Consider the following 26292-nt stretch of genomic DNA (forward strand, 5'->3'; position numbering starts at 1 on the left):
AGATGGAGCACATGTGAAATAGCTTTACTAATGAGATGCAACCACTGGACAATCAACAGGGTTGCAAAGACATTCAAGTTGAACAGAAGCTGTAACCTTACTGTCATTTAGAAAAAGACATGGTAATTAGATATTTTCAGTTTAAAACAAATGAAAAATCAACTCCCAAACCTGTTGCCAGTTTCCAGAGCATGCTTCGCCCGAGCAATGGTACAGGAGGAATTCTGAGGCAATCAGAAACAATGCTCCATCCAGTACAAGAATTATACTGATTGGCAAACAATCAAAGGCCTCAACGGTGAACCAATAATGGTCCCGCCCTGTTCCTAAACTGACAAAAATCATGCTAAGAATTTGTGAGCCCTTCTCAAACAAGAGGGGAAGAAATCTTACCTCACTGACCAACATTTGAAGCTTCTCTGTTTATGTAAAACTTGGTTGTAAACAGTACCTGAAACTGTCATTCTGTCATTTATTTAGTTATTTATTGTAGAATAAAAGAGGGAATTTAGAACAATTTCTTGTTTTACTAAAATGATGATGCATAGGATTCCTGCTGACTAACCGTTGCCTAATAACAGTGCAATAATATTCTGAAGGAAAACACTAAACTCAATTATTGAAAACAACAAAAGGGTTCAAGTACATTTTGGACCAAGTAAGAGCTCTGTAATTGTTCGATAATAACATTATCAAACAAAAACAGTGGCTGTTGCAGCCACTTTTAGTTTACATAATCATATGTATTTACAAATTGCAATCCAAGATAATTTATCTCTTAAAGAGATTTCTGGTCTTCTTGTTTTTGTTTTTTTAATTGAAGTCCAGCCCTACCCCTCAAGTTGTGACTAAAGTCAAGGAAACACAGGAGCAGAATCAATGAACTCAGCCAAGAGAAACAATAAATGGAACCAGTCCATGACCAGACTTTTCATTATCCCAAATGAAAGGCAAAGCAGTAACGATGTTAGGAAAAAACGCCTTACTTTGAATCTGCATGCAATTCTCTCAGTACACACAACAAATAGCTCAAATCTGAATGAAAGCAGCGCAAATGTACGCAACTGAATGCACAATCACAATTAACAATATTTTTCAGGCTGACATGAAGTGATTAAAGTGTTTAACAAGACTCCAATGATTGATTTCCTCCAGACTGAAATTCATTTAACACTGACTTAGAATAAAATTAAGTGATTGTGCTTTTATAACCAAAGTAGAACAAATAATACAAAGACAGGTGTACATCACTTAGAAAACATTAACACTGTTATATAAAATCTGAAGCACTTCTGTGGCAGTAAACAATTTACGATGGCTGGTAATGACTGGTAATGATCAGTTACAGTAAAATAACAGGACAACAGACAAACAAATACCATGAGAACCGCATCAAGCAGTCACCATGAGCAGAAATATTTTTTAGACACTCACAACCGCCATCAAATGTGCATTCATTATACTTTACTGACCAACCAGCAACTCAGTATACTGGAAGCTGGTCACCAAAAAAAGCTAACAATAAACAAGTCCACAGACTTAAATATGAGATTACTTTTTCTTTTTTTAACACCTAAAGAGAAATCCCAAGTAGAAAACAATATTGTGCATTGTGCAGTATTTTTTGAGTCTTGAGTTCATGTTGTAAAAGCCAAACTCCTTTGAAGCAGCTGTAGAATATTCCTCCTGTGCTCATGTCGCTTCTTAGTTTTTCAGGAACTGTTAAAAAATAACAGAAAAAACAGTGTCAATTTCTTTGTGTGCAATTCATGTATTAAGACTCTGTATTAACATGTGTCACAATGCATCCACCATAAAGACATTCACTTGAGAAAACAAGAATATATCTTGTGGTGTGGTTCCTGGTTTTATTTACCTCCTCCACCTGTCCTGTAAGGGCCATCTACTGTTCTCCCTGTTTGACCTGTGTGTCCCCACATGACTGAAAGCTGGATGAATTTGAACCTGGCTCCCTCTTAGCCTGACCTGATGGGAAAGCAGGACGACTGTACAGAAGAATGTCCCCAAATTCTGAAGGACAGAAAGTAAAAAGATAAATTGGCTTAACATTTAATTATTGACTGAAAAATTACCAAAGAGGCTTTGTAATCCATCGATTACCTGATTGCTGTCGGTTTTTGTTATTTCCTTTTCCTGGTGGAATCTTGTTCAACTCCTGGCACTCTTTCTTTTCAGATGCACTTCCTCTGACCCTGTGAGTCCCAGCGCTGCCTCGTCTACCCCGGGCCTCCCCAGAGCCCATTCGTGGCAGTGTGGCTCCCCTCGCTTTATAGTCGGCACGGGACATCTGGTTAGTGAAATTCAGAGGCATGCAAGAGTCTGCAGATAGAGCAGAGATTTAAATGTTAGAGCTACAAAGAGATATCCAGTGACAAATCTTCTGAGTGGTTCTGTCTTTACCGTCATTGAATACATCTTTGGGTTGGTAGCCCTGCTGACCAGAATGGTTCTGTTTATGCCTTCTGGGCCTTTTATGTGTTATTGCAGGACTCATGTTGCTGTCTGTTGACATTGGACTGCTGGCTCTCTGATGCTGCCGGCCTGAAGTCATCACACAGTTTAAACACAAATGTTTAAACTAACTTACAGTTCTCAGATTACAAAGATGTAAATACAGTTTATCTGATCGTGCTTTTATTTACTGTTGATCATTTCTGATGAAACGCTAACCACATAAATAATGTACGTGCTGTTATTCAGAAAACTGATGATGAAAGTAAAAACAAAACATATTTCCTTAATTAGTTTCTGAGACGACATTGTCTGTTAAAGATGGAACGGTTTAAAAGCAAATGTGTTTAGGCAGAAAGGATGGTGTACATCTGAGCTCTACTGACAGTTTAAGGACCATTTTTATCAAGCCATAATATATATGTCACTGAACTGGATTAAATCACTAGGCAAGAAACATTCAAGATTAAGAATCCATTTTTTAGCTCCTTCGAAAACACACTGTAGCACAATAAAGATTGAAAACCTCCCTGGTAAATCCTGTTAAAAATATGTGTTTTCATTTCCATTTAATTTATCACTATTTGGAAAAAGGTATATTAAAAACTCACTGTCACTGAGGAGCAGCAGCAAAACCTAAAACTCTTTTTTTCACTCTTCTGTAATTTTATCATCTTATTCCTGTGCAAAAGAAACAAATAAAGTGAAACACAAATAAGATTTCCATCTCACCTGACTCCTCTTGGTATCTGCACATGCGCAGGCCTATGATATCCCGTGAAGAGGCGACTGCCTGGTTGAAATCGCCATCTGTAAAGAAAGATCCCTCTGAGGTGCTGACAACACTGGACCTCCCTGATGAGATGTTGTCCTCCGATGCTGAGCCCCAGCTGTTAACCATAGACCCCGTGACTGATCTGTCCAGGTCCCCAGTGCTGGAGGTTGGGGTCTGCTGCAGTCCATTGAGCTGCAGCTTGTGTGGAGAGATGTGGTGCAGCTGGTGTTTGTGTTTCTGGTGGTGGGGTTGGCTGTAGAGATTTTCAACTAGCTCTGCATCTGTGTCCTCCTCGACCTCTTCTTCATTCTCCTCCTGTTCGTCAGTGTCCACGCAGAGGGGGATTGAGCTGTACGTGTGTGTGGGGTGTTCGTCTGCATCATGCAGGCCATTTCTCAGGTCTCCCTGTGACAATGTGGCAGGTGGGTGACCACAGCACACTTCAGTGGGGGATGAGGCTGCTCCTCTAACTGGAGGCGTGGGGCAACACTCTGTTCTCTCCTCTGGATCAAAGCTGATGAGAAAAGGACTGACATAAGGTCATGTGTAAAAGGAATGAGAAGTGCTAGCAGTCCTGACATCTTAGTCACAGCCCATTAGACATAAATGCAAACTTCTCACCCTCCCATCAAAACACTCCATCATGGGAAAACAGAAAAAAACCACCACAACTCCCCAAGGTGAGTAAGCATAACTTTCTCGGATGCAGTTCATGCACTTATTGCACTTGTAATGTCATAGGAATAACTGCAATCATATAAACCTGCTGTAGACAACAACAAAAATATATTATTGGTTTGGGTAAGTGTTAGATGTGACAATAAGCTCTTATTTTGACAGAGTTTGCTGTATTCACAGCACATCTTTTATTATGCATGTATGTCTCACATAATTTCATCTCAAATGGTTGCTTTATTTTTACTCATTCTCACTTGATGGACAACCTTTGGCTAATGAGCATCCTAATACCTGCCAGCTGTAGCTTACCATAACACATTCAGAAGTGTTGCATTTTTTATCTTATGCGTGTGTGTTTGTCGGGGCAAAGTAATCAACTTGGCACAGACAGAAATACTCGATATATTTGGGCTATTTTGAAGTGCACTATTTATACATTTCGTTTGAGCTCCTTTTGCATGTTTTCTCCTTTTCTTACCTCCTTTCCATGGGCAGACTGTACTCATCACAGTCCCATGCATTAGCATGAGGAGGAGACAAGACTTCCCCCCAGCCTACTGCATTATGTTTTGGGATCTTTGGGGCCCGCATTCCTTTCTTTTGATTTTGACTCCCTGAAAAATAAAAAGCAAACATCAAGGTCAACACAGACTTACTGTTTGCTATGTTGATATTAAGTGCTGTGAGAGAATAGTTGATGGCATCACCTGAGGTGCTGCTGCCTCTGTCTGAGCTGTGGTGTGAGCCTCCTGTGCTGTGATCGCGGGTCTGGTTGTATGGGATAGTTTTAGGGTGGATCATTCCCTCACTTCCTTGGAGATCTGAAGACAAAGCAGCATGCAAATTTGCAGCAAATTTCTTTGAACATGTTAAGTAGGGAAAGTAGAAATTGAAATTCAAGTTTACAACAATACCTTTAATGTTTTGCTCAACCATGTTGTATTGCATCTGTGCTGCCATCTCTTTGGGTATTGGAGGCAGGCTGGGGGGCTGTTTCCAGCAGGGTATATCCAAAGGTTCTATAGAGCTACCAGTGGTTGCCTTGTTCTTAATGCTTGCCTGAATAAGCTGTGTGGTGGCATATGGAATGGGCTCATATGTGGCCGCTGGATCTCCTCCTGGACTTGCATAGCCAAAGTTAGAGTTGTTGAATGTTTTAATCTCACCGAGCTTGTTGGAGAGATCCACATCACTGTATATGGCTGTCTCAGAAGCAAGCTGTCCTTTTTTGTTTTCTGGATGGTTTCCATAGTTGGCTATGCAGTCAGCTGAGTAGAAGAAACAAATCAGCAAACGAACAAAGCAATAACACAGGAAGTCATAAGTCTTCTTTCTTTTTTTTCTATTCACACTAACTGTATCTCAGAGGCTTCTACCTGAGCTATGAGATCATCTTTGCTTTGTACTAACCTGGTCGGCTGTATGTTGTCATATTGCTGTCACTAGTGCCACTTCCATTATTACAGCAGTTGATGCTACAGTCCTTATGATTGGCACATGCATTTGGCCAATTGTCTGGCAGCCACAGCTGGTTTAAGGGTTCACCCATGCTGAGAGGGCCAGGTCTGGAACGAGGAGGACCAGAGAGCTGTCAATCAAAACCTACCACCTTCATATACCAATAATGTGTGAACATGCTGTGAATGCACACTAAATGTTCAGAGCAGGGAGACATCTCCCCCAAGTGTTTCAAGACTGTAACTACATTTCTCCTGTTAGTCTTTATATAACACAAAGGAACAGAAATATCAGTCACCTGGCAGCACCGCACACAGATTCTCCTCTTTGAAATGCGACTGCAAAGACAAAGAGAAAAAAGATTCAGCCTTGGTGAGATGACGAAAAGAAGAAGTGCCAAAGGAGGATCTGTGACAGACAGGTGAGAAGTCTGAGCAGAAATCCAAAGACAAAAGTCTCAGCATACTTCCATACGTGCTTCCATCCATATAATATATGCAAAGTCTGTCTGGTTTAACTTACACAATACTTTACCCATCTCAATAAAAATGTACCACTGTTTTTGAAATATTTTTTGAACAGTTTCTCCTCCACTAGCAGTGCAATATGACATAAACTGAACTTCCACACTGTCCCTATCAAAGCAAATTAACTTAACCAACGAAGGTAGTGGATTAGGCACAAAATAATCCTTCAGATTTGTATGTGAAATATGTCAAAACAAATGCCTTTCTATTACAGCTCAGAGTCTTCCTTTTTTTTTACTTGATTGCGTTTTCATTTGTTATTTTCTGTGCTAAGATGTCAGGACGGTTTTCAATTCCAACATCTATAGCCTTCACCATAGGGAAATTTTCAAAATTCTGCATCCATATGTTATCATTTCCACAACAAAATCATCAAGTGAACTGCACATACCAGCTATAGGTGTTTAAAAATGTCATAAAATATAATATTTTATTAATATACTATATACGCAAATTAGAACAAATCATCAAAAAAACAGATAGAACATACCTGTGGGTGTGAAGGTAAATGATGGGACTGTAGGAAAAAAAGGATAAAAGGCGTAAAACCAGTTGCACTAACATTCTAGCATAAGACACTAATATAGTATAATGTATTATTAGAGCATTAACTTTCATAATTCCTTGCTTATATTCATGAACACCTCTGGTGTGTGATGGGCAACTCGTTGTTAAATAAATCTGAGGTGTGAAGCATTTAAATAAGCACATGCCATATGTGTCATTGCTGACTCTTTGTCTTTAATGTCTTCAATTTCAGTGTCAAGGTAATGAGGGTGTGAGGTGACCTGACAGACAGACAGGTGGAAAAACAGCAGCAATATTGTGGCATACAGACGTGGTCATGGCAGGTTGACAGGCCTGTGCTTTCAAGTACTGTGTTATGTCATGGAAATGACACTTTACAAATAAGTGATTAAAGGTCAGTCTTTGAATGTCTGTGCAGTCTCAAATGCAAATTTGTCTTTGAAGTCTTTTTGTCAAAGGATGATTAGACCAGATTTTTTCCCTCTTTGATGTGGTCTGTTCATCAGCCATTGAAAATATTCTTTAATATCACAGGAATGATGATTGCTGCAGTGTGGCAGCAACGTATAAAGGTTTGATCACCTCTATGATATACCATCATAAAAAAATAAAAAATAATAATCTGATGCTTTTTTTCCCTTTTTTCTTTTCTGTTTGCATGTACTGAGCCAATAAAGGTCCAAACATACATATTTGCATTAACCAGCCTAAAATATTGGCACAGTAACACACCCTTGCGGATGCCAGTGTATGTGCTGCTGAGACCACTCCTCTTCTTGCGATGGCGGTAGAGCCACACACTGAAAATCATGAGAATGAACCAGCAGGTGGCGCCAATGCCAACAATAAATGCTGGCTGCTTCACCACATCTGAGATATGTGATAACGTGTCCCTTTTGTCACTGATGTCCATCATCTGCCCTGCAGAGTCTGTTCAGTAAAAGGAGAGAAATATTGAATGAGCAGCACAGATAAAAAAGCATTTTTGAAAATTTTAATATCTAAGAAGCTAAATAGCAATAGATTAAACACAGTGTCTATACAGAGGAGGCTCTGAAACTTTACAGAGGCTTTCACTTACAGACAGCTTACAACACAACTTCTCAATTTAGTGAGAGCTGTTACCTAATTGAAAGAAAGTAACATCACTCTTGACTCCGGGCCCAGCACCATTGCATGCTGCGACCTCTACACTGTAACGAATTCCTGGTGCCAGACTGGAAATAAGCACAGAGAAGGTGGAACCATCCACAGACTGGTTTACATGGTAGCGGCTCTCATTACCCAGGCACCAGATCTGTTAACAGACAGTGACATGACAGTGTTTGCCTGAAGGTCACATCCATCAGTGCAGTCTCACAAAGATACAGTTTAAATTCAATCTGTTTTGTTTTTGTACCTTGTATTCCTGAATGACTCCAACCTCTTCTGCCTCTGGAGGTGGTTTCCAGGAAACAAGGATAGCAGTCCCATTGGCATCACTTTTTGTGACTGTAACACCCTGGGGGGCTCTTATAGGGGCTAAGACAGTGATGCATAAAGTTAACCTTCTAGACAATGAAAAAGTCATATTCGAATTGCTGATATGCACTTTAAAAAAAAGTCAATATTTTGCTTTTGTATTGTCACTGACATTTATAATAACTGAATGGCACTAATCCCACTAATGTTACTTGATATCTAAAGGTATTGTCAAACAAAACTTTACCTTCGTCCAATGTCTTGACCACCTTCACCTCACTGTCAGCTCCCTGGAATTCATCAAAGAAGGGCCGCACCTTAAACTCATAGATGGATCCTTTCTTTAGGTGACTGATCACCACTCCATCCTCCTGTGGGGCATGCACCTCCAGGACACTCCACTGTGCCTCAGGGTGGCCATGATCAGCAGATACCCTGTAAAGCACCTTGTAACCCTGGATATATGGGGACTGCTGCTCAACCTAGGAGAGAGGCAATAACAGGACATTCTGCGTTAGTGTAACATGTATAAACCTGTTTATAACTCTCACTCTCACTGTAAACCACAACATGATGCCATTAATAATTTCCACACAGAATGGTTTGGATAGGAAATAAGATAGAGTTTCCATTTTAACCACTATATTTTGGCAAAGGGTGCCTGAAATGTTTTCTTTAGAGGCATGTGAACAAATATAGCACATACACTGAGTTTGAAACAAAGTACAACATATCACACTGACTAATTCATTTACAGTGCCTTAGATTTATTCCCTGCCAACTGTTATTTCTACATATAGAAACCAGGGGTGTTTCTTCTAAACTATTTAGTTAAGGTAATTCACTGTGTGAATTGTGTACAAGTGTGCTCTCTGTTATTTTTTTTTTACTTCACAAAACTCCTGAAAGCATAACTTTGCTGTTTAATAACATGTTCAATAAAATCTCTGTCAGCACATTCAGTCTTGATTTTTTTTTCCCTGAAACCTGAGGCCAAGACTCTTGGCTTTTACAACATTTACTAAAGTGGGAGATATGTTTACATGTACTAGCACATTTGATCTTTCCCATACTTATTTAAACTTTGACAACCATGGGTTTATGCAGTGGTACAACACTGAGCATATGCAGGATGGCCAATATGGAACGGTCCCCTTACCGTCCACTGCACTCTGATTGCAGAAGATGAAAGGACGGTCAGCGTGTGCAAATGGATCACAACATCTCCCAGTTCTTTCTGGATGTGACGGTGGTCCACCCCCTGCATGGTGGAAGTGCTGTCTATGTGTATCAAAGGTTGGAAAGAAGTCAAACAGCAGCAAGTATTTATTCCAACTGAAATCAAAATTGCAGTTTTTCTGCTGTGTCGTTGTGTAGGGATTAAGAAAGAAAGGATAGAGGGAGGACCCACACTGACCCTGTGTTCTGACAGAGTCAGAGATTGGACTGGGATCACTGAGGCCATAAGGATTCATTGCTCTGACCATGAAGAGGTAGACAGCTCCAGGCTTCAGGTTTTTAAGGACAAAGGTCTCTGCCTTCACATGCTCTGCTACGGTCATCCATCTGTTGCCTAAAGTATAACTACAGACAGAAGTGAGATAAAACATGACTACAAGGGGCATTTCTTTTGATATATGCGACACAAAGTGATTTAAATGATTAATTCTACTTTACATGCACAGATAGATGTCTAACCTGAATGCCTCAATTAGGTAAGATGTAGGCAATGCCCCATTATTGGGGTTGGGTTTCCATGACAGGCTGACAGATGTGCGGCTGATGTCACTGACTTCAGGTTTAGATGGAGCACCAGGAATCAGACTAGTGTCTGTGGGAGGACCCGACTGGACAACAATTTCAAATTCTACAATGGAGACAAACAAATTGACTTTAAAAAATGACAATGCAGCACTCCTCTGTGTGTTACCTTATCTTGCTGTGTCTCCACATAAATAACCCACCTTCTACTTGCAAGTGTGCTCTCCAGGAAGCTTCTCCACTGGGACTGGAAGCAACACAAGTGTAGAGGCCTGAATCTCCCAGCTAAGGAGAGAAAATTTAGTGGCACACATCAGTAGATTGGCTTGTTCTTACTAAGTGTGGCATTACTTCACCCCTTACCTTAGCATAGTGAATCTTTAATGATCCTGTCTCTGTTAGGGACATCCGTGTGTCCACTGGAGACACCACCACACCATCCTTCTTCCAGTGGACTGCTGGAGGTGGAGTTCCAGCCGTTTGGCAATCCATTACTACAGTGCTGTCTACAAGAACAGTCTGATTGATTGGGCCCTGCCTAATGACAGGAGGGGGCAAGTCTGACCCAGCTGGTAGAACACAAAAGCAGGAAAGTGGAGAAATAATAGTGTTAATGTTTCCCTCTAACCCCGCTGAATAATATATACACAACATTGCATATTTAAGTCTTTTTGCTGAGATTGTAACTCATTCACACAGAAAAACAATGCTAAATATAAAACTGCAACCTAAAACAGCAGATGTGCAAAAAAGTTAACAAAAATGCCAATGCCTCAATACACAAGGTAAATATAGGTGGCAGTGATCAGGGTCCAAGCATTGCTATGTTGTTGGTGGTCACTGGGGGATTTTAATCATGGACCTTTAGGAGGAATATCTAGAAAATTCTACCATCCATCCATTGTTTCCGCTTATCTGAGGTCTGGTCGCGGAGGCAACAGGTTCAGGAGGGAAACCCAGACATCCCTCTCCTCAGCTCCTCCTGGGAGATCCCAAGGCATTCCCAGGCCAGAAGGAATATATAATATATAATCCCTCCAGCGAGTTCTGGGTCTGCCCCAGGGCTTCTTTTTGGGGGGGGGGGGTTGTTTTTAGTGTTTTTTTCCCTGGCATGTACTACTAACTGTATCATAAGAGAAATTATTTTCCATAGACCTTCTCACAAGGTGAAATTTTAAAAGTTTTACAAAACGAAACTTCTTCATTGTCGGTTGTTGTCGTTATTTTTAGTGATAGTATTAACAGTTAACTTCACAGTTTGGATCTGTAATTGATACTAATGCTGGTGTGTGTGGGGAGGGGGGGGGGGGGGGGGGGGTGGTAAATATAGTGTACATAAAGTACCAAGTTTTTATCATTCCTTCTCTTTCCCTGCATGTCCATGTATTTACTTACACAAGTGAGGGCATTGAGAATGGAGAAAAAACAATCATAAACTGTTAAAAGCACATGAGGGCATGAGAAATTGGAAGATGACGTTCAGAAAAGGTCAATGTTATAAGCTGAGAAAGAAATAAAAGTAAGAAAGATGAAAGTCGAGAAAATTAAAATGAAGTGGTGAAAAGGGGCAGAAAAAGATAAGATGTGAAAGATATTGAGAGGAAAATTGGTAAAGCAGGAGAACAATAAGCTTTAGTGGCTGTGCAGGCAGTGGAGGAAAAAGAAATCAACTTTTCCCCTCCAGCGGAGGGCAACTAATCATTCATTGGGTAGAAGGTACTGCTGGAGCCGGATCCAATCATGACAGCAAAGCCCAACTAATAACAGTTCCACTTAGATAACAGAGCTTTCACTCTTACACACAAACCCTGTGGATGAGTGCGAAGGGTTTGAACTGATAAATAAAAAATAAAATAAAAATACCCCTCAAAAAAGGTGTTAGAAACATGCTTTGAAAACTGCCAAAGGTAATGTGCGAAGTTATTACCATACAAATCCAACACTCTAAATGGGGATGAGAGGAATGTGGTAGATGGAGGGAATTTAGGGGAGGGGAGAGAATAGATAAAGGACAAGACAAAGAACAGCTTCATCCAGGCACCCCAAAAAATAACAAAAAAAAACCACTACACCATACCCCCACCACCAGCACACCCTCCCACCAAACCCCTTCTATGATTTTGACTGAATGCCTGTTTCGTATATGTGCAAAAAGACTGTCCTGCAATCAACAAATCTACTAGTAGACAAATATGTTTTGACAAAACCTCAAACAATTGTCTCCATTAATATAATGTACACTGTACAAGGTTACATAGACATGAGTATTCATTATCACATAGGTGTGTAATTACTGGTGTGGGCCTCCAAGCACAGTTAAATTGCTTTTCTAAAGCAATTAACATAGTTATTTTATCATGTAGGATTTGGATTTAAATCCCCTCAGAGCACTTTTCAGAGTTTCTAAAAATGACATCATATGTCAATCATCCAGTCTTCTCTCATAAATATATGTACTAAAATAGAACAAAGACTATGCTGCATTACTGTAAACGAAGTTAAAATGGAACGTAAAGTCATATAAAAAAGAAGGTATATAATAATTTGAACGTTTTCATAACAAAAGAAATTATTTCTGCTGTACAATCACCTTTTAGCAGCAAGACATTGTGGAGGATTTCTTCTTCTTTACAACAGTTCATTGAGGCTTGTAGGCTTTTTTATGCACAGCTCTCTTTAGGTCCTACCACATCACTTGAGTCAGGTTGAGGTTTAGACTTTGAATGGGCCATTGCAGCACCTTGATTCTTTTCTTTTTCAATTGTGTTACTGTAGTTCTGTTGATGTGTTTAGGATCGTTGCCCTGTTACAGGACCTAGTATCAGCCAGGCTTTAGTTCCTGATCAGTGTAATGACAACAAAGTCCCCAAATCCCATGGCAGCAAAACAAGCCCAAATTATCACTTCTCCACCACTGTGCTTGGGGGGGGTTCACTTGCTGGGATGTTTTCCACTGCTGAATAATCTTTCTCTCACTGCAGAATGACGGGTCCCTATTGATGGGCAGCAACAATTGTGTCTCTCACAGCACTGCTAATGTTTTTCTTCCTTGGTATTGTGTTAAATGCTCTAGACCTGCAAACTGCTAAAACCTAGAGTACCTGGTGATAATAATATAATATTGTGAATTTAGCAGCACTTAGCTGTTATCTACACTCTTTATTCAAGTGAAGGCAGTAAAAGTGCAATTAGTTTTTGATACATTGCTTCTACCTTTTGGTTTAGATTTCCTGAACTGAATAATCACACTACATAATACGTCATGTGTTGTTGTTTATATGAAGTTGCATTTATGTCATTTTAAAACCCGATTCAGAGCAGATTTTTGTATATCACCTAATGATGCATAAAACTGTAGAAATGAAAAAGGATGTACTTTCTTTATCACATGACTAGAAATTTCTATATATTTATATTAAATTTACTAAAAAGATTTATGTAAACAGGAGTTTTTTTCACAAAAATATTTGAACCCAACATCTGAATAACATTTGGTGAAATATCTCCCCTACAATGATCAAGACCAACAATGTTACCCATAACCGCAACCACAACAAAGTGTAGTCTTTTATACTGGCAAATAAATGAAGGCTGCAAAATGGTCTGTTCAACCAAAAAACCAAAAGAATGAAGCCAGGAACCCCCCTATCAGCCTGCCACTGCTTCTTCCCTTTACTCACCGTCTGTAACCTCCAGCAGTGCTTTGGTGATAACACTGCCAGCTATGTTGAGAGCCTGGCAGCTGTAGTAGCCACCATCTGAGCGATGAACATCTGTAATAGTCAAACTGCCTATCTGGGACACAGACAGGCGGCTAAAGGGCTGTGGTGGCTGGTAAGAGAACAGAAGACTCTGAAGAGAGGACAAAAAATCTGTTAGAAATCCACTCATATGATTTAACATTGAAAAGGGATTGACAGTGTGATGACAGAGCGGGGGTCAGTCTCACCTCGCTGCCCTCCCTCTGCCAGAAAATAGCAGGCTGTGGGTTGCCAGTGGCCTCACACTGGAAGGTGACCGTCCTGCCCACTGACACCACCTGGTTCCTGGGGCGTATGGCAAATGCAGGGGGCACTGCAAAAGAAGAGAAGCTCTAATTAACTGGTAGCCTCACACATGTTCATCTTTTGCAGTTTTAGGACATCTCAGTGTGTATAAAAAGCAAAATGAATCTGTCCCAAGTGGCTCTGTTGCAAGACAAAGTCATAGTTTACCTTTTTAAATAAAACAAACAAAAGTTAAATATCAATCATTTACCCACACATAACATGAATTACATACTGTAGTGGTGGATGGAATTACAATGCAGATAGGACAGTGACAGAGGCTCATGATTTCCTGTTGTTGTCGGATGGTGGATTAAGGATGGATGACAACTTACCAGTATTGACTATAAGAGAAAGAACACACAAAAGAGCAGTGTAATGAGTAATCATGTTGAATAAAGGGATATGCAACTGTAAGGATGTACTATACAGTATTGGAACATGCTTGGATGGCTGAGCACAATGGAACTGGTTTGAAGGGCAGAGATTATGCCCTCCTGGGCACAATGGAATGATAACCCCCACCCCTGTCCAACATCCAGACCCAAAGCAGCTGCAGTTTTCAGCTGGTTTGCATCTATTTGAGGTAAATTTACCCATTTTTGTCATAATCTAACCTCACATTAGGGTTGTTGTGGTTGTTTTTCGTCTCTGAAATGGCTTTGTGACTCTTTACAATTGCCTAGTTCATTTGTCTAGATTAATGTCTCTTTGCAGTCATTTCACTTCTGTATCACATTGCATCTATTGTTGTTTCATGTGTCCCTTAAGCTATTTGCATGTGGTTTTTGGTTCTTGTTATGTACATATTTACTGAAATGGTTTGTGAAAATAAATTAATCTATGGTTGTATCTTGGATCTTTTAAGTTGGCAAGTGTAATGTTAAGTATCCAAGTGAGGTCATTTTCATCTGCTGTGTTGGTTAAGACAGAGCGTAAAATGTCCCTGTTGCTATGGATTGGGTATTTCCAATCTCCCTCTAAGAAAAAAAAAAACACTACAAGAAAGAAAATGCTGCAAGAATTTACATTTATCAACTTCATTTATCCACATTTATCAATGACTTCTGCATTTGTATCATTCCTCATAAGGGCAGCTTACACCATAAACATAAATTGTTCTCTTTTTTTTTAAATATCTATTTTTGATCAAATGGAACAATGTACATAACATTTTTTGTTCGTTTTTTTTTTCTTCAACGAAGGGAAGTACTGGCAAGCAGTCATTGTTTATAGCAAAGAAACAAAGCATTGAATTATGGCTTCACTGATTATGTTACAAAATCAGATAAAATATCTGCGATTGTAGGATTAGCATTCATTAAAATGTAATGATTATTTCACATTATGTTTATTCAAATAATCAAATATATACTTTCAGTAGAATAGTGGTGGAGTATGCATTAATGAACAATGTAAGTGAAACTAGTTTATTGTGGATGACCAACTCTTTTAGACATGTTCATACATTTTTATATACACAAGTAACCAATAACTATTTTCATATTATGTACATGAGAGAGGATTATGTTTTTAATTTAAAAAGTAACACATTTCTTCTTATGTCGCAAACACCATGGAGCCCTGCTCCACAATAACAATCTTCCACAAAAACAACAAATAACAAACTCCAAAAACCTAACTATGTGACAAAAAAAGACTTGCTGAATGTGAAAAGTGTGCAATTGCTAGTTAAAGTCAAAGACCTAGCAAACATCATGGCACATGTGGACTCATTTTGTAATGAGGACTTCTGAGGGGAAAAGGGGATCTGCTGGTGCTCTATGCAGAAACCTGCTGCGCTAAGCAAAAAATGGGTTGAATTACTCAAAAGATAAAGTACCTTAGTATGAAACTCTACCTTTTTAATTAAGCTAATTATCTTCAGTCACATATATACATCGAGGGAACAGATTACACTCATGTTTAAATTGTATATTTAATTTATTCAGTTTAGTTGAACAACAAAAGAAATGTAGGATGAGTGTTACAAAGTAGATTTACTGTGTATTGAAATTATTTGCTGGCTGAACAACTAGTTTGGGACTCACATGACATACACATATATCATTTATAACTTGGAACTGGTGTAGACTTACTTCCTCTGTGTCAAGTTTTAGTTGTTCAATATTAACCAAATGTTTCGGTGCACGGTAGAGTACCCAAGCCTGTTTTAGTTTGAATAAACATAAATCCACCTCCTTGTTTCATCTGATGACATAGACTGTGCTCCTTTGGACTATACTTTTTTGGCAGAAAAGGAAGACAAAGTAATTGGAACCATGTTGCTTCCCAGCAAGCAACTGTCCTTCCCTTACCTTTAATTAAGTCCCACTGTTCTCACAGTATATTTCTCCCACTGCTTTACAGCAATGTGTTTAATTGTATAGGTCTGTATGTGCAATTATGAGATGCCTTACTGCTTATTTCCCATCACTAATCTGAGCACGAAAGGGTGTCATTGTGGCAGGACAGCTTAGACCAAACAAATCCATTTTCTGTAGTCAGGCTAGTATTTATTTTGCAAGCTCTTTTCAGTTTACAGAGAACATGGCTTTAAAACGCACTACAAACAAACTCTTGCAATTTCTTATACAACTTGTTGTTTAGAAATGGTGACTGCTGCAGACATTCTATGACCTCCAGTAGCATGAAAGTCACTCCCAGCTAATTTGCGACCCAAAGACGCAGGACTACGCCTGTTAGGAACAAATTTCTCATATACGTTTCCCATTCATAATAAGGGAATCAGTGGCTTTGGAAAAGGTGTAATTGCTTTATATACAAGAGAAGGTACTGTGGGCTTTACTGTATATACAAAAGTTGGTTTTCACTGACCGTGTATAGTGAGGGTGGCAGATGCTTCAGATTTCCCAACCATGTTCTCCACAACACATGTATAGGAGCCCTCATCTGAAGGGGTAACTTGACGAACAATCAAGGTATGGTCCTCTAGAATTTCAGACCTGTGGGTGGGACAAACACTCAAGGATGACACAAAAAGCTGGAACAAGAGGTTTGCATTGTAATTTACTGTAGAATGCCACTGTGAGTTACCTGCCCTTGGGCAGGTCAGAATCATCCTTCCTCCAGCGGACTGTGGGAACAGGGTCTCCTTGAACCACACAGTGGAACTCCACGTTCTCATCTGCCAACACCACTACACTGCTGGGACGCTTCACAAAGGTCGGTCGCTCTAGAGGGCAGTGCAGCAGCCAGAAACAAAAATATCAGCATAATCATTATTTTCATCATGCCGACAGTGGTGCCAACATCATAGACCAAAAGTCTGAGACCACATCCGAAATTAGTCATATTCTGATATAAACATGAAAAAAGTAAACAAAGAGAAACAATGTAAAATGAAAAGGATTGAAGAGGAACATTTTAAAGCAGCATTGAGATGAAAGATGGACTAGACCAACAGATCACAACCTTGCTTATTTCCAGCACAACATTACAAACAAAACTACATCAAAGTCCTAAATCAAACAGATTTAGTGTGTGGCAGTGAATGGTAATAAAGAGCTGGATTAGGCAGGCAAAAAGAGAGTAAACCATCAAACTTTTGTTTCAGTGAGAGAGAAGAATTAATGAGTTAGCTAGAAAGTGAGTGAGTACAGACAAAAGAAAACTGTTTGGTACTAACATTAGAAGAATAGTAGCATCTCTAAACCACCTCTGAGAAAGTGACACAAGGCCACATGCTCGAGTTTACGCCAGCTGTTCAAAGTGGATGATGGGAAGTCTTTTGAATCCAAGCTATCTATTTGATGGAGAGCAGTGATTCTTCTATGCCCCCAGTGAAACATAGGGATAATATTCAATGAGGGTTGCTGTGCCCACTCTGGAATTAAAAACCTCACCAAAATGTGAGGCCTGACCAAGGAGACGTAGTACTTCATTATTCAGGGCATGCTGCATCTTCATTCATATTGCAGCAGATAAGCCCAAACACATCCATAAGCTTTATAGGAAGTACTTGAAGACCAATATAAAAGAACAGAAAAGAACAACTGGATGTCATGGGAGGTTTTTCAATATGCAACTGACCTCAGATCAATATGGAATAACAGCGACTGTCGAATTTTGAAAAAAATTCCTGCAGACCAACTTATAACATATTCTGAAATTTATATTTTACCTTTCAGAGATGAGATTATTTGTAAATGGTATTAAATCATATTGGAAATAATTCATTATTCTACAGTTCAACTAAATACTACTGAAAAGAAGTTTGTGCTTTGTAAGCTGACTTCGTTTGAAATATATCAAAACAAAAATGATGGAAATTCACAATAAAGTAATTTACAAAGCCACTTATTATGGAAAGCTTATGGAACAGCATATGTTGACCCATCTCTGTGTTCAACAATATTACTCTTATAACCATGAAAGACTCTGAGGTACAACAGTGTATATTTGCAACCCAAACCAAGGTCATCTAGCCACTTTATACTGATAAGAGCACTATTGTGATGGAAAATGTTACGAGAACAAGTGGTGGATAGGACTGAGAATGGAGGGTTGAATGAGGCATTTGGGGTGGGGGAGTTAGAAGGGCAGCTCAACAGGGAGCTCTTACACTGAAAGGTTACAACATTGCTTGCAGCAGAGGTAGACGTTCAGCACTTGTTTGGTGGGAAATCTCTCCAAAGCAGCCAGACTGGGTGGCAGTGCTACATAATCAACATAATTAATAGGTTTTTATACCTTGGTGGCAACATTTTCAAACGGTGGATTGGCAAACCAAACCATATGAACTGAGAGAGAAATTAGACTAAGTGAAGCACTTTAACGTTGTCGATTGAAATCAAAAAGCTGCAAATACTACCTAGCACTGTGAGCTCGGCAGTCTCACTCTCCCTCTCCCCGACCATGTTCGTGGCAACACAAATGTATTTCCCTGCATCACTCTTCTTAGCGTTGGTGATCATCAGCTTGCCACTCCGGATCTAAAAGACGGCAGAAAAGAAAAAGAATATGTTTGCACAGTTGGATTTGCACAGGATCTTACCATTCCAGTGTGTATTTGGTTTATGAATTACTTATTGATACAGAATATTCATAAGGCATGTAATAAGCTCACTTCAATTAGCAAATTTCATGTTTAAATGTTCCAAGAGTCATGTTTTTAATGCTGAGTTCTTTCCTTCCATGTGTGATGACACCTCCATATAATAACATCTTTGGCTATCTTCCCTTTCAAAATAAATGTTGTACATGCACTTGATGGCATAACAGCTAAATCCTACAGATAGAATTTGTACTACCTTTCAATCTGCATAGAAGGTCACCGATTGCAAAATTACATAATTCATGTCTAGCGCTGCATAAGAACTCTAGGAACAAAGACACAGCCTCTTTGTAAAGATTCTCCTTAGATGTTCTGTCAGCCTTCTTTGCTTTTCCGAACCTTTTTACCTTCTATAGATGCATATCTGAATACTTACAGACAGGCACACCCACCTACACAACTAAGAGGTTGAAGACATTTGCACTCCATGCTGTTTTCAGTATTTTCTATCCACCACACACTCCCACAGACGATGTCAGATGTCTTTATAGTGCTTTGAATGCAAGCTTCTGTGCTGACAGTTAGCGGCTACCCTGTGTCTAAGGTCATACGAAAGCAGCGGTGAGGAGATGCACAACAGCAGACGGGAAGCATTTTGATCTGCAGACCTCAGAACAAACACAAAACCGCTCCTTGCGTCTAAAACCTTCGAAAATCTTCTCCAAGGAATAGGCTTCAATTAAACTTTCGGCCCAGTTATTGTGCTTTAAGGCTGTTGCTTTCCTACCCACACTCAGCTATAGACAGAAGCTATTCGTGTATACGTGCAAGAAACACACATAGCACAAAACATCTCTGCCATTTCTTGGGGAAAGTCAGGGGCCAAGGCTGCCTGCAGTGTTGTGTGCATAAAGCAGGGAAGGTGATCTAACGTCATGCTAGACAGCACCCGGCTTAGTGCTGGTAGGCACCCTCCACTCACCAGTTTTCAGACAGACCACACCATTAAATTGCTGCTGCAGGGATCAAACCAGCAGTCTCTCATTTATTAGTCAGTCTCCTCCTGGCTAACCTTCCACCACAAGCATCTCATGCCATCCACCAAATAAATTAGAACCAAGAGTGACCTAACTGCAGCTCACATTCCATATCTGTTGTAAATGATCTGGTTTAAAGAGGAAGATTTAAGAAATTATTGTTTGATTTGTTCTTGTGTGTACCTCAAGTTATCACAAAGAGCATGTAGGGTCTGGGGGTGAAACTTGAAGCAAGTAATGAATTCAGCCATTTCTGTCAGCAGTCAGTGAATTAGGATTCGATGTTTGGACTCAGATGAGGGCCAAAGCAAATGCTCAACCTTTGAAAACTTTTTGCCCACTATATTTGCACAGAAAATATGTTTGGATTAAATTAAAGTTTTGATTTTGATTAAAATGATATTCGAGGAAATAGCATGAAAGATTAAAAAAAGGGGATATGACTATGACATAACGACCAATTATACAGGACTTTTTTTTTTCCTCTAATGTCACTGGGGGCTGCATGGTGGTGTGGTGCTTTTCGCCATTGTCTCACAACAAGAGGGTTTCTGGTTTGAATCCCAGTTGGGGTATATATCTGTGTGGATTTTACATGTTCTCTCCAGGTACCCTGGCGTCCTCCCATCGACCGAAAACATGCATGTCGGGTTAATTTGTGATTCTAAATCGACCCTTGGAGTGAGCATCCATGATTGTTTGTCTCTGTGTGGCCCTGTGACAAACTGCCAAGCTGTCTAGGGCACCATGGCGGCTGGGATAGGCTCCAGAGCCCCCGCGACCTTGAACAGGATTAAGCAGGTATATAAAATGAATGCATGGATGGAAATGTCATTGGCTCCAGTTCTTTTCCTCGTATATTTTCATTTCACAGAGTGAGCATGCTTAAGTTTTATGACATGCATTTTTTAGGTTATTGAGGTAACTTCACTGAAACCTGGACAAATAAATCTCTCTCTGATTCATCACACATACCCATGAGCTATGGCAATGCAATAACTGTTCCTTGGTAGCCCAATAACAAATGCTGTGCCAGTGATATGTTGCCAGTAAAATATTTCTCATGGACCACATGATGACACCAATCTTACTGACTTCTGTCACTCTTTTCTGCAAGTGTATCATTTACAGAACAACTAAGTTCAGCAGTTAAACTTGGTAGTTCTATAATAACAATTAACTCACAACACTGCATTAAAATATTACTATTAATAACCAATGGCACATGCCACAACGAAAACACTCAACAGTATTTGAAGTATGGATCATTTGTGGTGGACTCCTTTGTTTTTTTTTACAGTAATGACTGTTTTTGAGAAAATACTCATAGCTGCAAAGATCTATTTCCGTACAGACAAGATGATTATAAAGGAAAGAGACAGGCACATGGACAGTACAAAGCAAAAAGTAGCCTTTGTATTTTCTTCAGAGGACCCCTGCTCTGATCTTAAATCAGACATAGTTGCTCTGTCCAACACCTTCCCCTAGAGACTACATGTCACTCCACACGGTCATTGAATCTTTTCCTGCATGTCCCCAAGAGCATGCACATTCATATAAACAAATCAAATACATACACCCATACACAAACACCAAAAAGTTTCATTATATTGTCTACAAAATATTACTCATCAATCAGTCAATCAAAACAAAATATAGTCGATGTAAAAATTACTGCCTCTGCTCCTCATATTTGAGGATTTGCCATTTAAGACGTGGGGATATGTGTAATGTTGTCAAAGTAGCATGTTTTACTGTGATGCGTTCGTCTCTGTCATCCAAGTTGGCACCATCCCTCCTCCAGGAGATTGTTGGTTCAGGATGTCCACGTGGGGGTTGGCACTCCAGCACCGCTGGCTCTCCCACGGCAACCATAACGTCAACGGGGTTCTGTCTGAAGTCATCACGTAAAACTGGAAAAATACACAGACAAACAGAACTGTCATCAAAATAAGCTAATGGCTTTGGTGGTGACATTGGTTTCCTCGTGTGGAGATGTGCTTATTCTGTAAAACAATGTTTTTCAATGCATATGTGATTTAGTATTGATAGCTTTCACAAGTTAGAAATGTAGGCCTGCATATTCACAAACAATATGACAAGGTGATTTCTTTAAATGCTAATGTGTTTTCACATTTAAATTCTGTGCTTGTAGCATGTCAAATAAGACAATCAAAAACATCACCCTGCAACAATCTTCTCAAGATTTAAACCAGTTGAATTGCTTCATACTTGACTTCATTTTGTTGAAAATACGACCTTATTAGTTCTATGTGATGGCATATTGATAAAGGGTCGCTTTCTTGCTCTGTCAGCTTTTTATTAGTATTAAATAAACACCTACACAGAACACATTATATATGATGCAATGCCAATATTCTGTTTTTAGCTAGAAATACACTGCAAATGTGGACTGCACTGCAGTAAAGCTAAGCAAAAAATAGATGTCTCCAATGGACAGACGCTGAAAGTCATCCCAGCAACTCATCATCTTTGCTAAACAAGTAGCCAATAAATTGAATGGGAGACAAAGCAAACTTGCATCTTCCTGAGAAAAGTGTAATTTCTGGCAATTACAAACGGCTCTATTTTGTTTCCACAATTAACAGTACATGAAGGCTTCCAGTGTGCAGCTTCAAGCACCAAACATCTTAAAGAGGAGCAGGTCATGGCTACACAGTTTGCAGTAGCATATAACTATTACAAAAAAATGACAGCAGTAAAGGAAATGGAACTGAAGGGTGCAGAAGAGAAATGGGGCTCTCGTTGCTGAGATTTCTACTCCTGATGAGGTGAACAACATGTGCCAATGTAGACGCCTGAGCGTGAGTGACTGCTGTTAAGCATTCCCAGTCTTAAATTACAAGAAGGGCTTAGAACCCGAACAAGCCAAGGGAGCTGCGCCAAGACAGAGCGAGCAGAACTCAGAAGAGCCGAGTTGGGGTGAAAAGACAGGAAACAATGAGGAAAAAGCATAATCACTCCCAGATGGTAGCAACCCATTCACCTCTGGCTGCGACGTTATACATAACACTGGGCAATGAAGCTAGAGACGCCTGATGAGCGCTGTGGATAAGAGAGAACAAATTGGGATGACCCTCTAATTGGAACTATTTTGGGCCACACTGGTCTTTGGGCCCCACTCTGCTGTGCTGCCCTTCTGATCCTGTGAGCACAGTTGTGACTGACTGACTACAGTCGAATGAACACTGATGGGAAACAGCTGTCTGACAATCCCACCCCCCCACCACCCTCAACACCACCATACACACACATCTCCCACCCCAACACTGCCAACACCATCATGTCACATGATAAAAGACCTTACTCGTGGGACACAAAAACATGGCTGAGGTTACCTCAGGCAGGAAGAAACCGAGACCAACACAATTCTGTGCACAGTGTGTACGTGCATGTTGATTGATTGACTGATACCATCTTATAATTCCAAACGCAATCATGTTACACATCTGCTTTTACTATTGTGTGAGGCCCAACTGTTTCCATAGAATTTGAAATCCTGGATTATTTTCTCAAACCCCTTTGTTGAAGATTTATTTTGTTGATAGCCCTGTAGTTAGTGTAAGAAAAAAAAGAAAGAAGAGGTAGGATTAAAAGCAGAGGAAGATTGGGCCTGAAAGTGAGTAAAGTGCCTGTAAGTATGACTGTGAACTAAAGAAAGAGCATACAAAATATCTGTATGCTCTATGTGCAGGATAAGCAAACAAACAATGTAAATCTGTTTGTACAAGCGACTGCTTACTCTCTCAAGAGGGAAATGCATCTGCTTACTAAGTTATGACAGGAAATCATGCATGCCCAAGTAAAAACCATACAAACATACACTAAAGGAAAATACTTTTCCTTTAGTTCTCAGAACCTAAACTATGCTGAGACTGCATTGTTTGCTTGACAGTCTGCAGTTCCTTTTGAATTCCACAATTTCTTTCTGTTCCTGTAATCTTTTGTCTAAAAGTTGTTTATATATTTTCTATTAACTTATAAATGTGTCCTGACAACGTATTTCCTCACAATGATTTTGCTGAAATCACTGTCTTGCCTTTAATCACTTAAATCAGGAGCATTTGTGAAGCAAAATATGTTGTAATGGAGACTGATTTATGATGTCATCTATTCTCAGCATGCTTTCATTGACCAGTCATTAATATTTCCCTTGTATGTATCTACTGATTTTAAACAAAAACTCGATTGTTTAGTTGTTTTCCAGTCTTCCTCTCCTCTCTTGCATCTGCATTTTAGGGCTTTGCACAACATGTGTCTCTTGATATTCTCAAATCCCACTTGTTTATTTCACAACTATCACACACATGAATTTCACATGTTTTTGTACCCATTCATAGCCAAGATTCTGGGTTTAGTCAAACACACCTTAACAGCTTCTGAAGCCAACTCAGCTTGCCTGTTTAGCAGGAGCTTTGCACCTCTTGCTGTCTTTTTTTCTCCCTCCAGATGAGAATCTCACAGCTAACTTCAAAGCATCAGCCCTTGGCCTCTCTAGTCTGAATTTGACAGAGTCTGACTTGTTGTTAGTCCTCTGGAGCCTGAGCCACAGCTTGAAAGGCCTACTGTAGCCAAGCTCCAATAATCCTCTGCAGAGTCCAACTAGACCAAAAAGGAATACAGTCATACCCCACAAATAGGAGTGGGGTGGGGCACAGACATATTCCATATCATACTACGTTAAAAAAAGCCAGAGATATCTTTTGTCATGACGGTCTAAACTCACCCTGCTTTGTAACTTCACTTACACAGAATTACTGTGAGGTACTGATGGTTTATCATAAAACCTGCTAAAAACCTGCTAAAAGCAAGTTATGCAGTTAGCGACAGCTTGTCCAGATGTCCACTAAAGCGTTTTTCTCCTTAGTAGAACACCTTGACATTTCTGCATCATCACTTTGAGGCATCTTATGCTTTCTTATGTCACAATAATGTATTTAACACTTTCATATGACTAAAATGTAGATTGTAAAGAAATGCATGGGATCATCTCATGACATAAGTCTCTGCCAGCTTTTTCATAGCCAGGTGGGAGCTTTACTTGCTGTCGATTAATAATTGGAATAATAATAACAATAATAATCTACTAAACATCTAACCAATTCATCTCTCGTTGTGAAAATATTTTCATAGTTTTGTGAGGAACAGAGACGTGAGATGAATAGTTTAATACTTCTCAAATACAGACTTCAGTGTTGAGAGTTAGGTAATAAAATTGGTTTCACTATCAAGTCTATTATATCAAGCTAGCCAACAGGTAGCTTGCTTAACAGAGAGGGAATAAACCGAGGGAAACAAGAATCTGCCTTTGAGCTAAAACAAACAAAAATATGCTGACCAGTACCTCGTAATCTGACGTATGAATATCTGTTATTCTACTTGTAGCCTGTACAAACTCATACATAAATAAAAGATAAAGTTGCGGTTTAAAGGAAAATTATTATGTTTTTCTTGTACATGATACAGGGTGGTTTGACTTGGAACAGCTTTTCCATGCTTTGTTTTCTTTACTGAGAGTTACCCCTTGCTGTGTGAAACTGCAGCAACATGGACAAGACACAACTTTGCTGTGTGTGTGTTTATTACATTGTATTGATTTAGAGGAGGTGGTTTGGGCATCTGATTAGAAAGCCTCCTTGTTACCTCCTACTGAAGAAGAGTGTTGTTGGGGAGTCAAATGTCTGTGTCTCTCCTTTGGACCAGTTACCTCTGCAACCTGACTTTGAATAGTGGAAATTTATGGATGGATGGGTGGGTGGATGGATGGGTGGATGGATGGATGGATGGATGGATGGATGGGTGGATGGATGGATGGGTGGGTGGATGGATGGATGGATGGATGGATGGATGGATGGATGGATGGATGGATGGATGGATGGGTAATATAGTAGATGCTTTTATCCACACGAGACATGGAATACTTTGAAAACATAATAACAAGTGTGGGAATGTAAGGCTGAACTGATGTACATGGTTAGATTTTGATGTCCAAAACTACATGGTAAGGGTTAGAAAACTACATATTGTCACAGGCTACACAGTTTAATACTCACTACACAACATAACTGCTGAGGAAACGTTATATGTACTGGACATGTGGATAAACGTTCCTATTTCACAATTTATAGAGTGGAATGAGCTGTTCCAAAACATCTTTTGCTCTAATAAACTGCCAAAGAAAAAAAAGACTGAAACCCCACATGACACAAGACATGAAACTAAGTCAGTAAGATTTTCTCATGACTTATGTTGACATTAGCTAGATTACTCTATGATTTGCAAAAAAATTGAAATTCTCTAAGAAAGATCATGTCTCCAGCCTCACCCACCATGTTCCAACAGGAAACAAACAACATGGTAATGGATGAATGCTGATATAGAATCTGTCATTATCCATCTTTTATTATCTGTGTATTAAATTAATGGACACTGTGCTGAAGAATTATGTGCATGTTATTCCAATGGAACACAATCTATTATTGATTATTACATGTGTGATATCAGTTAGGTA

At 39.5% G+C, this 26292-nt stretch overlaps 1 protein-coding gene across 1 annotated transcript in view; it reads right to left on the reverse strand.

Annotated features, from left to right (window-relative positions):
• Nucleotides 1-1704: 1704 nt before the first annotated feature.
• The window catches only part of LOC140279302 (roundabout homolog 1-like), a 73666-nt gene continuing 49078 nt past the window's right edge, over nucleotides 1705-26292 (reverse strand). The window contains 27 exon segments of the mRNA XM_072374421.1: nucleotides 1705-1719; nucleotides 1877-2031; nucleotides 2122-2340; nucleotides 2422-2562; nucleotides 3205-3761; nucleotides 4404-4539; nucleotides 4633-4746; nucleotides 4840-5193; nucleotides 5336-5490; nucleotides 5682-5721; nucleotides 6401-6427; nucleotides 7171-7368; nucleotides 7564-7735; nucleotides 7838-7959; nucleotides 8147-8381; nucleotides 9059-9180; nucleotides 9317-9483; nucleotides 9598-9766; nucleotides 9864-9945; nucleotides 10024-10229; nucleotides 13341-13512; nucleotides 13610-13734; nucleotides 14042-14050; nucleotides 16545-16672; nucleotides 16764-16902; nucleotides 18541-18661; nucleotides 21516-21673. Of these exon segments, the coding sequence (XP_072230522.1) occupies nucleotides 1705-1719; nucleotides 1877-2031; nucleotides 2122-2340; nucleotides 2422-2562; nucleotides 3205-3761; nucleotides 4404-4539; nucleotides 4633-4746; nucleotides 4840-5193; nucleotides 5336-5490; nucleotides 5682-5721; nucleotides 6401-6427; nucleotides 7171-7368; nucleotides 7564-7735; nucleotides 7838-7959; nucleotides 8147-8381; nucleotides 9059-9180; nucleotides 9317-9483; nucleotides 9598-9766; nucleotides 9864-9945; nucleotides 10024-10229; nucleotides 13341-13512; nucleotides 13610-13734; nucleotides 14042-14050; nucleotides 16545-16672; nucleotides 16764-16902; nucleotides 18541-18661; nucleotides 21516-21673 (4238 nt within the window).

This window comes from Leuresthes tenuis, unplaced genomic scaffold (genome assembly GCF_036924035.1).
Source record: "Leuresthes tenuis unplaced genomic scaffold, fLeuTen1.0.hap1 SCAF_21, whole genome shotgun sequence".
NCBI classification, from domain to species: Eukaryota; Metazoa; Chordata; class Actinopteri; order Atheriniformes; family Atherinopsidae; genus Leuresthes; species Leuresthes tenuis.